The 15,386-nt window shown below is 38.5% G+C and overlaps 1 protein-coding gene across 3 annotated transcripts in view; it reads left to right on the top strand.

Moving 5' to 3' along the window:
• LRCH1 (leucine rich repeats and calponin homology domain containing 1) overlaps positions 1-10,443 on the top strand; it is a 247,150-nt gene extending 236,707 nt beyond the window's left edge. For all 3 annotated transcript variants that reach the window (XM_045013584.1, XM_045013603.1, XM_045013592.1), the window contains one exon: positions 7,870-10,443. In XM_045013584.1, coding sequence (XP_044869519.1) covers positions 7,870-7,983 — 114 coding nt within the window. In that variant the 3' untranslated portion in view covers positions 7,984-10,443. The remainder of the gene's footprint in view (positions 1-7,869) is intronic.
• Positions 10,444-15,386: the final 4,943 nt, after the last annotated feature.

Here is a 15,386-nt window from a genome sequence, read left to right on the forward strand (position 1 = left end):
TTGCAATGACAGGATGCTCATCAGGAAATTTCAGAACTCTTTGTAATCTGTTCCAAGGTTGCAGCTACTCAGATTTACTGTATATTAGGTCATCTGGTCTGTACCTCCATACAAATAATAGCAATTGCTTAATTTAACATACAGTTACAATCCAGTTCATAAATATTTTGTTTTTTTCTGACAAGCCAAAAGTCTGTAGATAGAATATGTGGCATTGTCCTAGCACTGAAAGTACTTAAAAGGCATCTGTTCGGGTAGCATGCAGTGTAATACCATCTCAGCTGCCTCTTCACTTCATAGAGGTATTCTGAAAGCTTTACTAGTTGGAGATGCTTTTGGACATGATCCAGCTCCTATTGAGGTCATTGGTAAGATCGCCATTGATTTAATGGCAGCTGGATCAGGCCCTTAGCGAATAAAGGTGAAATCCTATTTTTCTGTTCCAAAAGCTATAATGACATCACTGCCTATCTCTGCAATGTTGCCTGAAAAGGAAATGTCCTTGGCATTTTACTCATTAAAAACTAGCACCACTTCCATGTATAGAAATTAAGATTGCAGGAGTCAAGCATAATTTTTTAGTAGACTCTTAGCAATTATTTCATTCTCTCATATTTTAATACATGATCTGAGTGTTAGGTAGAAAGAAGAGAGTTGCACAATAGGGATTTTTTAATCCATTCCACTTTATGTACAATAAAAAATGCAATTCTTATTCACTAGCTCTCATCTCACAAATCTGAATACTGACATGTGAGATTCTGGTGTATTTGAATTTCTTTTGCTATTTAATATACTTATCTATCATTATTAGGGTTTTGGAATTAACTCTCCTATTAGCTTAAGGCTGTTGTGTTCTTAGAATATTAAAGTGAAATTGTCAAGTATTTAGGCAAAATATTTGATCTATTTTAAAATAATATGGCAAGGAATGTCCCTGGAATTTGAAGATCCTGATTTGTAAAAGGCCCCCGCCAAGCCTTCTGAGTTGGAGATGTAAAATTTTGTTTCTGAAAATATTTGTGCCTACAATTAATTACAGGTGCAGTTCATAACACTGAGGTTGCTTATTGACAGCAACTGCAAATGCTGTTAATAATGAATGTAATATTGCACATGCATACGTGAAATCTGCTGCTTAAAATCAGGCCCTATGTATGTGAAAGGACACTAATCTGTCACTGTGAGGTTTTTAAAAGCCACTTATACACACACACACCAAACCAATGATTTTAGTTCCTGTGCTCCATCTGTTGCAACCCAGTGTTCCCAGAGATGTACAGTTATTGTCAGTGATGCTGAGATACGAACAAGGAAAGGTATAAACATGAAAAGTAATATCTAGAGCAGGGGTTCTCAGCCTTTTTCTTTCTGAGCCCCCGCCCCCCACATCGATGATCCCTCAAGGTCCCTTCCAGTCCTTGAATCTATGAATCCTATAAATACTTTAAAGCCCACCTGTGTCACAACAATGGGTTTTTTGCATATAAAATCAAGGGCTGGCGTTAGGGTGGCAGCAAGCAGGGCAATTGCCTGTGGGGGTTCGTGCCACAGGAGCCCCTGCAAAGCTAAGTTGCTCAGGCTTCAGCTTCGGCTTCAGCCTCGGCTGGCAGGGCTCAAGCCCCAGGCTTCAACCCCATGTGGCAGGGCATCGGCTTTCTGCTCTGGGCCCTAGTGAGTCTAATGCTGGCCCTGCTTGGCGGCCCCCCTGAAACCTGCTCACGGCCCCCCCAAGGGTCCTCGGACCCCTGGTTGAGAACCACTGATCTATAGTATATAAAACTATAAAAAGTATTTGAAAGGTTTTTGTTTTAAACTCTTTTAGTCCTCTTTGTTGTAATGATGATTTACATTTCAAAATACTTGACTCCAATTATTTACGTGGAAAACATGAGATTCATTTTCTTATTTGGAGTCTCTAAGAAGCTACACGTTGCAACATTTTCAGAATAGTTCAGTTTTTCTGAAATCTTATGTCTACAAATGTGGGGAAGAAACAAAAGGAGCAGAGAATAGCACTTGCCACATTGCAAAATTTCATTCACTCTTCATTTTTTGCTGGCAAATATAGCTGGGTCCTGAACGTTAACATCTGCAAATCAAATCAAATCACTTTATGATGTGCCTGCCTGATTCAGTGGCCACAGTCACTCCCTTAGTAACAGACACTTGTATTTTAATTGCCTTGAAGTTGTCGATTAGCCTAGATTAGTCCAATTCCCACAATAGCCTTGACTTTAAGGCAACTAATGTCAAAGAAAATAGAGATATGTTTAAGTGCCAAGTTCATACTGAATCCTCCTATTGTTGCTTCCTGTCATTTTCCTGTTTTTACTTCACCCCAGCTAAATCACCCATCTTGTTCCGTGGCTAGAAGATTACTCTGAGGATAGCAAGTATCAGAGGGGTAGCCGTGTTAGTCTGGATCTGTAAAAGCAGCAAAGAATCCTGTGGCACCTTATAGACTAACAGACGTTTTGCAGCATGAGCTTTCGTGGGTGAATTCACCCATGAAAGCTCATGCTGCAAAACGTCTGTTAGTCTATAAGGTGCCACAGGATTCTTTGCTTTCTGAGGATAGCGTTTGCATTTGTGGCTATACCTACAACTTTGTCTTCTCGCCTTATTTCACTGCTGGTAGCTGTGTGATGCAGCCTACTGACTCAGACTCTCTTCTCTCTGTACTGTTACATTTTGCCTCATTTTTTACTGAAAGACGTTTGTTCCTTCCTTTGACATAAATTTGAAAATAACAGTCAAAATTATATCTGTCTTTTTAAATTAAGATTAATTTAAATTTAGAATGTGGTTAGCCTGGTTGCAATGATTAGGTGTCTCACTCATTCCACTGAGTTTATTAGAAGCAGAAGCAGACCTTAGATCCTGGGTAATTCACCAGGATATGTGTGGTGTTGTGGGTGGTCCTTCCTCTGTATTGACTGACAGATTCTGCAGAGACCATCACTGGTGTTGGAAACGTAGTGCCCAACTCCATCTCTCTCACACTGTTTTTGCATTGACATAACTTCATTGACTTCATTAAACTACTGAGAGATTAATCATACGCTGAGTTGAAGTTAGTGAAGTTACACTGGTGTTATGATGTCAGTTTAAGATGGAGAGAACTCACTTCCAAAAGTGGAAAAGATGTTTGAAGAATCTGTCAGTTGCCTAAAATCTTACTGTAGTGATGGGCGAGTTCCTCCATAGCTGAGGTCTAGTGCCTAGAAATGCTGAATTCTATAAAAGTTTTGCAATATTGTTATATAATATAGTGAGTTTCTGTCATCTCATTGTTTGACAGCTGTAAGATAAGTGCATTCCTTGTGTCTTAGAGGTAGCACTTGCAGCCGTGGTGGGCCAGAGGAGAAGAGAAGAGGAAGTGGCCAAGTTTCAGGGAGAATGATTGAATGTGGGTAATTGGGAGGGTTGGAATCTGATCTAAAGCCCATTGAAGTCTTTGGAAAGGCTCCTACTGACTTCCTTGGAGTTTGGATAATGCTCTTAGTAAGATTTGAGGCATCTCTTAAAAAAAAAGTTATAGAATGTTGTTGAGCTGTGATTTGAAAAGAACAGGGATTCAGAAAAGGATTTGGGTAGGAAGGTTGTGCTAGATAGTGGGAGCAATGTAAAAACCTGGAATGTAAAGCTCAGCACGTAGACTCTTTATTGAGGTGAACAAGAGAATTGAGTTAGTTATGAAAACGATGAGGTGAAAGGAGTGTGTTCTTTGTATAGGATGCTACAGGATCCAATAACTGTTCTGGGATATTTGTCAGAACACATAACCCTTGTGTTTGTTCATTGGTTTGTTCTTTATAACTTTGCATTGTCCATTGTTTTCTTGTTGGTAATGTAGAAGCCTTCAAGCATGTGAAAAAGATAAGGGAACTTAGCAAGAGCTTATGGACAGGGAGATGTATTATGGGGAAAGTGAACATGCTGGTTACAAAATACTGTCTTCCTTTGTATGACCTATTTATGCTTTAAAAACTAGAAATTAAACCTAGTGTCTGCTTTTTTATGGGTCCTTAAAAAAATTGCTTTATTTGAGAATAGAGCTTGTAGGTACTGGTTTTATACTCGACTAGAATATTATATTAGATTTTGGACTGGTTAATTCATTTTCTTTAAAGAGAAAGCAAAGTTATATTGGGGAGGTTTTTGTGGTTTAAAATGGATGACTGAACTCATTTACTCATTGTAATTACTCTTTGTGATTAATTGTAAGACAATCAACACTGCAGCCATGAAAAATCAATAGGTAAAACAAAAGTTCTGACTGACATAGGTGGCTAGATGAACAGTAAGTTTTGCAATAAAAATCAAGTGTGAGGTGTAAATCTCTTTAAACTGAACTGTGTTTGATACGGATTTGGCTTCAATAGAAGTGATTTGGGACAAACATAGTTTATGAATGCATTCAAACTTACAAATACCAGCAGTGATTTTTTTTTAGTGTTGTCCCGTAGTCTCTTACCAAAGGCTTGTAACTGTTTTCCTTTGGTTTTCGAATATTCACTTCAGTGTCCAATAATTTAATATACAGTAATTTCATATCTGAAAATGTAAGGATAATGAAAAGATCAATATTCAGACAGGAAACTCATACATACCACCTTTTCGTTGGGTTTTCTTAGCCCAATCCCTATCTGGTGAGAGGAGGGCCGTATCCAGTGGGAGTAGAAAAAACTTGAAATTTCATCTGACTTTAAAACATATTCAGTATAGAATGTAAAGACTTCTTTATCTGAAAATAACAGATCAGAATATTTTATTCCTAGAGATTCTAAAACCGAGGACATTATGAGCAGGTGTTTCTTGAGACATTAGATTGACCACAGTTCCTTAACTATTAGACATATTTGAATAAACCTTATATTACCAAAAGTGAAGACAACCTTTGTTTTTGTCTTGTGTTTGAAACTGAAAACATTTTTATCGTTTAGTTAGTCCACTACCAATCATACATCAAGTTACATGACAGTTTGCATCTAAAGGAAGAATTTTAAGCCTTACAAGGTCTCTGTACATCTCTCCAGAAAGAAATGTCCCTTAATGAGGAAGCAGAAGCACTTTGGGGGTCTGCAGTACCTCACAGTCACACAAGATTGGCCCCACTGAGATTGTTTGTATGATTTCAGTTAAGTCCCTTTCACTCTCATCAAAGATACACCTCTACCCCAATATAACACTGACCTCAGGAGCCAAAAAATCTTACTGCGTTATAGGTGAAACTGCATTATATTGAACTTGCTTTGATCCTCTGGCGTGCTTTACCGCGTTATATCTGAATTCGTGTTATATCGGGTCGCGTTATATCAGGTAGAGGTGTATTCATAACATTAATACGTGCCAGAACTGTTGATTAGATATACTGTGCTTCATTACAGCAGTGAATTCAGTGATGAATTATAATGTCAAAAGCTAACACACTGAAGAGAAGATAATAGCCAAAGTATAAACCAGCTTGAGCAGACTGCCAGAACCTTGCAGCACCTTTGCTGTAGGACATGGGGTATATCTGTACCACAGACACACTCAACCTCACAATCTTGAAGCCTACATTTCTCAAATAATTTCAAGTGAATTTGATAAGAGAAACCAAAATATGGTATGCTCCTAGATATAGAAGTATAACCACATGCCACAAGTAAGATACAAGTTACAAGTCAAAAATACTTGCACTTCTACATTTAAAGATCAGTTATAGTGCCAGTGGCAGATGTAATAATTTTGAACAGATTCTGGATCTCCCTTTTTGTCCTATATTTGACACGTAGAATGCAGAGTTTGATTTTTATCTTGTTTTAAACTAGGCAACTAAATATATTTATATTGGGGTATTTATGGCCTGTAGATGCACAGCCTTGTGCCATGATTAATCAACCTCAAGCTAAGCCTAGTCTGGTTGAGACACAGCTTGGATAGAAGGCCTCTAAGGAAAAACCTCTGTGTTACATGAAGTTGTATTGTGGTACTTTTTCCTCTGAGACAGTATAGAACCAAAGCCTAGAGTATTTTATTATTTTTGGAGATGCCATTTTGATTATATAATTGAGGTCCCGAACTCTTGTGTTCATTAACATTCTGGTGGCATTTTCTGTAAGAGTTTAGGCCAAATTCCACACATGAGCTTATTAAGGAAAGTAAGTGGTCTTAGAGTGAGGGAGAGAGTGTACTGTCATGGATTGGAAGCAGGCTATGACAGAAAAGGAAGGGTAGGAATAAATGGTCAGTTTATCGTGTCCAGAAGTTAACAGTGGGGTGCCAAACAGACCCATACTAGGACCTGTATGGTTTAATATATTTATCAGTTAACTGAGAATGAACAGTGAGGTGGCAAATTTTGCAGAATTAGAGAATTATTTAGGCTAGTCAAAGCTAGAGATGACCATGAGGAACTTCAGAGGGACCTATCCAAGCTAGGTAAAGCACAATGGCAGATAAAGTTCTCATGGTTAACAAGGTCAGGGCCATGTGAATTTGAAGAAATATTTTCTGCCATTTAGACAAATTATTGGGTTCTAACTGAACTGTGACTTGGGAAAAAATCCAGTTATCACTGGGGAAAAAAAATTAAATAAAGGAAACAAAATTTAGATGCATAAGTAGTGGGATAGAAAATATTACATCATTATTGTATAAGGTATGCCATATTCTATTCAGGACTAGAAAGGATTAGAGAAGGGGAAAGGCTACCAAAAGAAGAGAGATTCAAAAGATTGGGACTGTTTAATTTAAAGAGGTGATGAATATGGCAAGAGACGGCAGAGGCAGAGACAATAATGCATGGTATAGAGAAGATAAATCAAATGCTCCTTTTTACCTTATCTCACATTCTAAAAGAAAGAGGACATTAAAAAAACTGCACATTTAAAGCTAATAAAAGGAAATCGTTTTTTGCATAATTAACCTATAGAACTCATTGCCATTAGATATCAGAGTTTAGCAGGATGACAAAGAGAATTAGATTTTTCTATAAATGGGAATATCCACAACTGTATTAGTGAAAACACTATTTTAGAAAACATAAACCAGCCACCAACAGATGGGGATTAGGAATAAACTTCCCCTTTGGCAGGCTATTCCATAATGGTTCAATCTGGGGTTTCTTGCACATCCTTCTGAAAGATCTGGTATTATCTACCGTTAGAGTCAAAATAATAGCCTAGCAGTTTGTTTGTTCTGATGTAGCGCTGGTAGGTTTCACCTCTGACAGTGGCTGCTCCGTTCCATTGATGGACAAAGTGATCCCTTTGTACATCAACGTAAATTTGTAAAGAACTTTGGAATCATTTGGAAAATCATTCCATTAAATGTAAAATGTTGTTGTTCATGTTTCAGTCTGTTGATTATAATCACTGCTGTTCACGGTTTATGTTCCAGGATGAAAACCTGACACTATTGAATTCAGTGGCAAAACTTCCTTTGATTTCAGTAGGGTTGGGATTTCACCCCAAGAATTTTTTTTAAAAGTAATGGGTACATGTCACAGTATCTCACTATTGCCTGTAATGTTGGTGTTTTTACAGTGATTACATGCTAAATGAATGTACCATCACACTGATTGCTGAAAACTAACTGCGAATCTTAATAGTGTTAAAATGTTTTGGATTTTTTTAAATGTAAGAATAAGATGGTTTCCTGTTGGCCCTAGAGTCACCCAGAACACTTAAAAATCTCAAACTAGGCCAAGTGTGCCATCAGCAAAACAAGAGAATTATTTCTGTAAGAGGCATAGAAAATTTTTTAATTAAATGATTCCTGATTGTTGTGATAACTGCATTCTAGCTGTATTTGCATAAAGCAAGATTTTGCAATAAGAGCTTGGTGGTCTAATCTTTACGCTTTTGTTTTTTCTTCTAGGAGAAGCTCTGCCTACCACATCACATCCTAGAAGAAAAGGGCTTGGTAAAAGTGAGCATAACAGTTCAAGCATTACTAGATGTAACCACAATGAAGCAAGCTTTATTCACATGAAACTACTATTTCTGCTGTAATCAGCTCCAATGTGCCATACAAGTATCAAAACACTGCTCATCTTTTCAAAGTGCATTGAAAAATATCCTTCTGCTCCAAAAGAGTATTCCTACATTTCTGAACTGAAATAATCTTTCAGACTATCTGTATATATTGAACTACAAACTAATAATCATTTTATAAAGCAAACTGGCATTTCACTGCTTTTATAGCTCAATTTGTACAGCACCCATTAAAACAGCCACCTCTCTGCCACTTACGTAAGTGTGGAGTACACTTGCAGCAAAATATGTTCAGCTTATTAAAGCAAGAGCATCTTCATTTCTTTTTTTAAATCTGAATTTTAACATGTTTTGTTTTTCTGCTGTTGCTTCAGGCCATTGCCTTTTAAAAATATTCAGACATAAAATATTTATATAAATATTATTTATTAGTGAGTTGTTATTCATCCTTTGGATGCAAAATATAAATTAGGAAACTGTATTTTATTACTGCTTTTTTGTGGTTAAACACTTTATTTTAATATACAATTTTAGTTATTTTTTATTCTACTTGGTGTGCAGTAATTCTAGATCTCCATAATCGTATTTTCTAATATGTATGATAAACAGTAAACAAAAATAGGTGCTTTAATGAAAAGAACTGTTAGCTGGGATGGCATTCTTTATGTTGGGGTTTGTGGAAGATTAGTATAGTTTCTCTGCATTCCAGTTAGTTTCCAACATTCCAGCAGCACTTCCCTCCACCCCCCATTAGATGAAATTGGTTGAACTAAAGAGAAGCACACCTTTTTATTTGTATATAGCTGTTATTAAAAAAAAAAGGAAAGATTAAACTTGAAAACATAAATGTGAACAAATATTTTTGATTGATACTTATTTTACTATGCACAAGACATTAAACTTTTATTACAACAAAATAACTGATGTGCATTAGCATCACGTGTCTTGAAATATAATTTTGCACTGTACTCGGGTAATCTTAAAAGGATACAGCACTATGGAACAAATAAAAAATAGCACAAGAAATGTGAAAACAAAGTTTTCTAGAGAGTCAAATATATGTTTGGTATTTTTTAAAAAAAGAAAATATAATTTCATTACAGTTGTTTTAGGCAGTTGTAAAGGCCTGATCCTTCAAATATGGACTGCAGATTGCAGGGCTTACTACTGTGAGTGGTCTCATTGTAGCTAATGTCCTTCCGTGGGATTTCTCATCTTACTACGCACACTGCCCTGTAGTGAATGTTTGCAGGTTCAGACCCCTTGTCCCAATTCAGCAGTAGGAAATAAAGTTTTTTTCGTTACTTTTCATTTCAAAAGTATGTTTTAAAGCTTAAGTTATTGTTCAGTCCTTGTCAGACAAGTATTTTAGGTAGAAAAGTTCTAGCACAGTGATTTTCACAACCTTTTAAACATCCATTTTTTTGGTATGGAAATCTAGTGATGTAAGTAATTTAGGCAAACAAGACAGGGAAGTTGCATGTGGTAAAAAGGATGGCTGTTAGGGGTCCATGTTACATTTAAGAAAGGAGAGTTTGAAATGCAAAAGTGAGACAATGTAGAGGGCAAATTAAATAGAGAAAGAGGCTATGGAGAGAGAAATAACAATTTGTTTGAAAGAATGTGGACACAGAAAGACACTGCATTTAAAAAACCACCAGTATTCCAATGAATTATATTTTTAATCCTGAATATATAGTGTTTGAATGCAGACCTTGTATTTTTGACATCACAGATTATGGTACACATTGACAACAATCTGTTGGGGGAGGGGATGTGAACTCAAGGACAATATAATGACACATACAGTATGCATGGAATATTCAGTTATTCCAACCAAAGCAAAAGCTTTTGTTCTATAGAGGGAACATTGACTTACATTGCAATTTTGACTGGCAGCTAGTATATGGTTTCCTATAAAATGTATTGTGCACTTTAACACTAAATTAAAATGTATTTTAATATTTTACAGAGCTGCACAAATACCTGTTTTGTCAAATAGCATGAACAATGTAAAGAAAATAGGTTTTCAACTCAGAGTATATCAAACTTTAAAAGCATTCAAAAATTGACTATATAAATGATTGCTGCATCGAGGGGTAAAATGCAGGTTCCTGAGTATTTTTTTTACAATGTATATGTGGCAACATGAAGCTTTGTAATTATTATTTTGACAAATCCTGTTTTTTTTCATCATTAAAATTTGGTTTTCTCCTAGTAGTGACTTTCAGTATTTGCTTTTAACGTTGGCTGTAAATAGCGCTAAATATTTTGTAATACGGCTTTTTTTATGCAGTCTTAACCTGTATGGCTAAAAAGAGAATTTCATGAATCTTTGTACACTTTATATGTGCAATAAAACAATGCATGGCCTCCTGACAATACCATAAACAATGAACATTGTGTATATAGTGCAAACTTTACTGTAGCTGCAATTAAATCATTTTATTTGTATTCATTTACTATCCCGCGACTGAGAATTTGTACAATAAATCTATAGTTGCTGGAGGAAATCAGAAGCAAGTACAAGAAGCAAAGTGCCTTTTTTTTTTTTTTTAGAAACCAAAGTTCAAGCCAGACCTAACTCAAGGCCCTTTGCTCTTGCAGAATCTGTTTCTCCAGACAAGTTGCTAGAAACCCTCACCATACACACATGCAAATAGACAGTTGTAATGTTTGGGTTGTTCTGGGTGTGTTCTTATAGCATAGCTGTATTTCACTGTTAAAGCTTTCTGTGATGCATTCTGTGCTGAGAGAACAGCAAAAGCTACGTAGCTATCTTACTGCTCTGCTTCAATCAGTCAACACCTTAACTGGATTATTTTATGATCCTCCTCCAGTTTCTAGTTTATTTGCCCACAGTTGGAGCAGTAGAGCTGTGGGAAAAAAAATACAGGAATCTCTCTCTAATGAGGGATCAAAGGCAGAAACGTATTTGATTGTGATCACAGACCTGCAACTAGCCCTTAAAAATAAAGTGTCTGGTAAGGAAAATAATTTTACCTTTTGTCCTCCAAATACAAATAGCCTCTGCAGCTGCATGTGTTTTATTGTAGCACGTGTGTTGCTCTGTACAGCAGGGTAAAGCAGGTCTCTTTCCTGAACACTCTAAAATCCAAGGCCTGAGGCCCTAAAACTACCCCGAGTCGTGCCCTTGATTCTGGTGGTAAGCACTGTGTCCAAGTAGTAAGTGAAGCACTGGGCTCTAAATTGGACGGACAGGACAGTGAATATTGACACCCCAGTCAGTGGCTAAAGACAGGAGAGGAGGATGTAAACAACAGGAAGGCAGGGCTCCAGGGAAGCAGAATGTCTCCATTGTGCTACAGACAGAAACGAAGCTACGGAGTAATGTGTTACAGCAGCTGCATTAAGGAGAAATGGGCAGTGTAAAAGCCTGGAGGCCTGCAGAGGTGATTTGCTACGGGATCAGCCTTAAAGATAAACAACCTTTTTGCTGAACTATCTATTCAGCTTCGTTGCTGAATCAAGGATTCTGTATTTCTGCTGCAGGCGTTGATGGCATCACAAATGGTAGCGCCACAGGGCCACTTGTCACGTCAGTTATTGCAAGGTAACCAAATCTTGACAGGAAGAAGCGAGGTCAGCGTGAAGAATGGGTTTCAGCTGCAATGTGAGACAGATCCAATTCCCCCAAACCTGCCTTCCCAGCGACTTCAATGGGTAGCCAAAGGAGCAAGGCATTTTATTGCTGTCATGGAGCTGGGACTTGTGTACGAATCCAGCTTCTTTCAGAGTTAATTTTATAAAACCTCTTCCACTGTGCAGTGCTCTAAAACAATAACTCATAGGAACGAGCCCCACTAAAACGTAATCATTCACTTGCACGGCCTCTGAAAATCAGCCTGAAAAGAAAGTATCAGACTCACCACTGCTGCGAAGTTTTGTCAGCAAAGCAAACTTGCTCTAGGATAGTAAGTGATTCCACATTCTTAATAGAAAAGGCAACAGGTGTTTGCTGTATCCAAACTTGTATATGGGCTGGTGTTTCAACATGGATGCGGATATTGTAATAGATCTCTTGCTGGAAAGTAAATTAAGACTCAGGCAGGGGCTGCATTTCCTTATCACCCACAGAACAATGAGAGATTTTAAAAACAGAGCTTGGAAATGTAACAAATACGAGCCTGCTTTTCTCAGAGGCTGGTGGTGATCTGCATTTGCTACCACTAACCCTACCATTGTTAAATGATCCTGTTTAATATTTTATTATATTTAGGATACATTAATGTCATCTTCTTTGAAAAAGCATACAGGGAATAAAATCTTAAATTTTACTTCAAAGGAAATGCCACAACTTTTCACGCCTGCTTTTAATACCTTATAGCACCCAGATGCCTGGCACTTGTTACTGTAGAATGATAAATGTCTGTTGAGATACTAGTAGGAATTCTATACCTGTAGTTAAAATGGTTTCTGCTTAGTTGCATGCATAGAGAGGTTGTAATGGAAATCCCCTCTGGATGGCACATTCTGATTTGAAGCTCTCTAGCTCTCACTGAGATGAACGTGGTACACATTTCAAACAGATATGGAAACTGCAACGAAGAGGCTGTGTGATTTACCCCTGCAATAGTCAGTGGCAGGATTAGGTCTGAAGAGTCCTGGCTCCCAGCGCCACAAGGGTACAGATAAAATACAGGCAATCCTCAGACTTATGACACAGTGAGTTCCTGAAAATCGCATCTTAAGTTGAAAACATCAGAACTTGAATTTCCCATAGGAACGTCAGATTGAGTGTTAAGTCAAAACGTGACAATTTATAAACATTGTGCTGTTTGTCATAAGTCGAGGGCTGCCTGTAATGCCCAAAAGATAACCTTCCAGCCTTTAAGATACTTCAAACTCCATGCTCTAGGCACTAATCACAGCACCAGATGCTGCTGTTTTAAGTTAACTGGCTATTTCAGAATAAATTAGGAAAGATACTTTTTACATACTTTGCTACATATAGTAAAATTGAAGTGTTTATCACAACATACCCATGCTGAATGAAACGGCTGATAAGAGTTACCACCATGCCATTGTTGTCAGTAGCTACCGGTGTGGTGCTCTGATCTTGTTCGATGATGATAACAGTCGGCTGTGTGCATGTTCCCTCTGTGTGCTGCCCCAGCCCTGTGCAGATAGCTGACACAGCAAACCCCGAGAGAACCCCCAAAGACCACAGACTCTAGTAAGGTACAAAGGCACGTCGGCCAGGTTTATTGTCAAATGAAGCACAGTAATAGTTTCCTATAGACTCTACAGGATGTACTACAAATATGTGCCTCCTGGCAATAGACACAGCTCAGTCAGTGGCGGGACACTCCACTGCCCCCTAGGCTGGGCAAAGATGCACACTCCGGGACCTACTTTTATACAGTTACAGGACAGATTACTCATCCCTCCTGACGTACTGAGGTACAGCCCCTTGGCTCATTAGGGTGCTGTCTCCTCCTTTGATCATGTTCCAGACAAACAGATCTATCCATCATGCTGTCCTGTCTTTAAGATGTACCTGCCTGTGCCTTGTTATGTCTGTGGAGTGTCCTGATGTCATCTTGGCACAAGTTCTTCTCACCACTTCTGTGACTGAGGCCTGCCTCTGGCTCACAGCCCAGCTTTTGCTTAGCAATGCCTGGAAGTACTTTGGTTCAGGCTTCAGGCCTCAGACTGGGCCTCTGACACAAGAGGTTATGTTTCAGGGCCTCATCTTACTACAGCCATCTCAGGTGTCATATAACATGGCACATAACAGCAATACAAGGTTGAGATCTTCTGTTAGAACATTTGAGCTGGCCAAATACCGCGTTTGCCAAGGGTGCCAGTGTGCTGAGATCAGACCTTTATCTTAATGTATATATTTTTTTTAAACGGTGCAGCTTTTCTAATATCCCCTTGTAGCAGTCACTTAAACTTTGTACTGTCATGTATTCGCACAGGACTTGTTGTGAGTGTCAGCTAGGTGAAAGGAAAGGAACTATTTTTTTTTCAGCTGCTTGAAAACTTACTGACTTGCAACGGTCTGAAATACTAAGCTGTCCCCATACAGAGAGCAGGGGGTGCAGAGGCTAGCTTGCCATTAAATAAGAGCAGAATTGTTTGAGTCTTTGAGGAAAATCACATCTACATGTTTCCCAAAATCGTGGCTTTGAATTTTGGTTGCAGGATACAAACTGGTCTTTCATGTCCTCTCTCAGGCTAGCAGTTCTACCACTACGTTTCCAACATGGAAAATAGCCTGCTTGGTGGGGGGTTGTTTTACATGTTGTAGAGAATTAGAGCACTACAGTCACTGCTTTAGTGATGGGAAAGTGACCACACAGTCAACATCTTGCCCTCCCCTGCCTTAACTATCAACACGTGTAACTAAAGAGTTCATCAAGCTCTCGGGGCAGTTTTTAAGCCAGCAATCACTAAATAAAGATATTATGTAGCATCAGTCTCCCTAACACTGCAGTCAGTGGGGTCTGTCAAAGCAGAATGGAGGTCAAGTGATGTGTTGGTTCTAGAAACAAACATTTCCTGCACAAGCCCAACTACTAACCTTTCTGTCCAGAAGAGGGGGGAAAAAAATCAAGATTTGAGCAGGAAATTCTGGAGTATGGATGGTTGGATGAAAGCTTGTTCCTACATCCTCTATTTGATTGGAAGACATGAAATTACATTAATGACCTACTACTTGTTCATGTAAGCAACCGCAATGTGTTACATGAAGATGTTATCTGATCACAAACAGGAGGAGACTGTCCATATGCTCTCTTAAGATGTGGGCCACAGTTAGGTTTGACAACTGCAAGTATTTTCAGAGACTTGCTGTAGGTAAAAAATTCTCCCCTCAAAGCTGTTGTATAGCAGTCGAGTTATTACTCCAGCTCCAGGCTGAAATAGCCGGTACCAGTATTGGAGAAGGGAAGAGAAGGACTGGCTGTTGGATCCAGATAGTGCATGGTGAACAGCCAGAGTAGGTTGGCTAAATCCTGTCCCACCACATAAGCCTTTTTAAGTGGAGACACGTGTTCACTAGGATTTTAGAGTGTTACCCCAAGTTAAGACTAGGCAGACTGTATTGCCTCCCCGCCCCACACACACAAATTAGCAGGCAGAGTTGCACACCATGGGGAATCATTTTAAATCTGGTACAACGGAGTCAGATTCTGCTTTACCCATGTAAAATAGCCCCCCTTTTCTCCTCAGACAGGTACTAAAGGTGGCAGAATCTGCTCCCCAATGCTTTCCTTGTTAATTTCTTTATGTCTATCCCACTGCGTATCCATCCCTCAGAAACTAATTAGGCCACAGACCGTTATTCCTCTCTTAGAAGAATCTCTAGCCTTTGCCACTGAGTAAGTTTCTGGGGAACCTTAAGTCACAGAACTTCTCCCTTTAATACCTGAT

The sequence above is a fragment of the Mauremys mutica genome, chromosome 1 (assembly GCF_020497125.1).
Source record: "Mauremys mutica isolate MM-2020 ecotype Southern chromosome 1, ASM2049712v1, whole genome shotgun sequence".
NCBI classification, from domain to species: Eukaryota; Metazoa; Chordata; order Testudines; family Geoemydidae; genus Mauremys; species Mauremys mutica.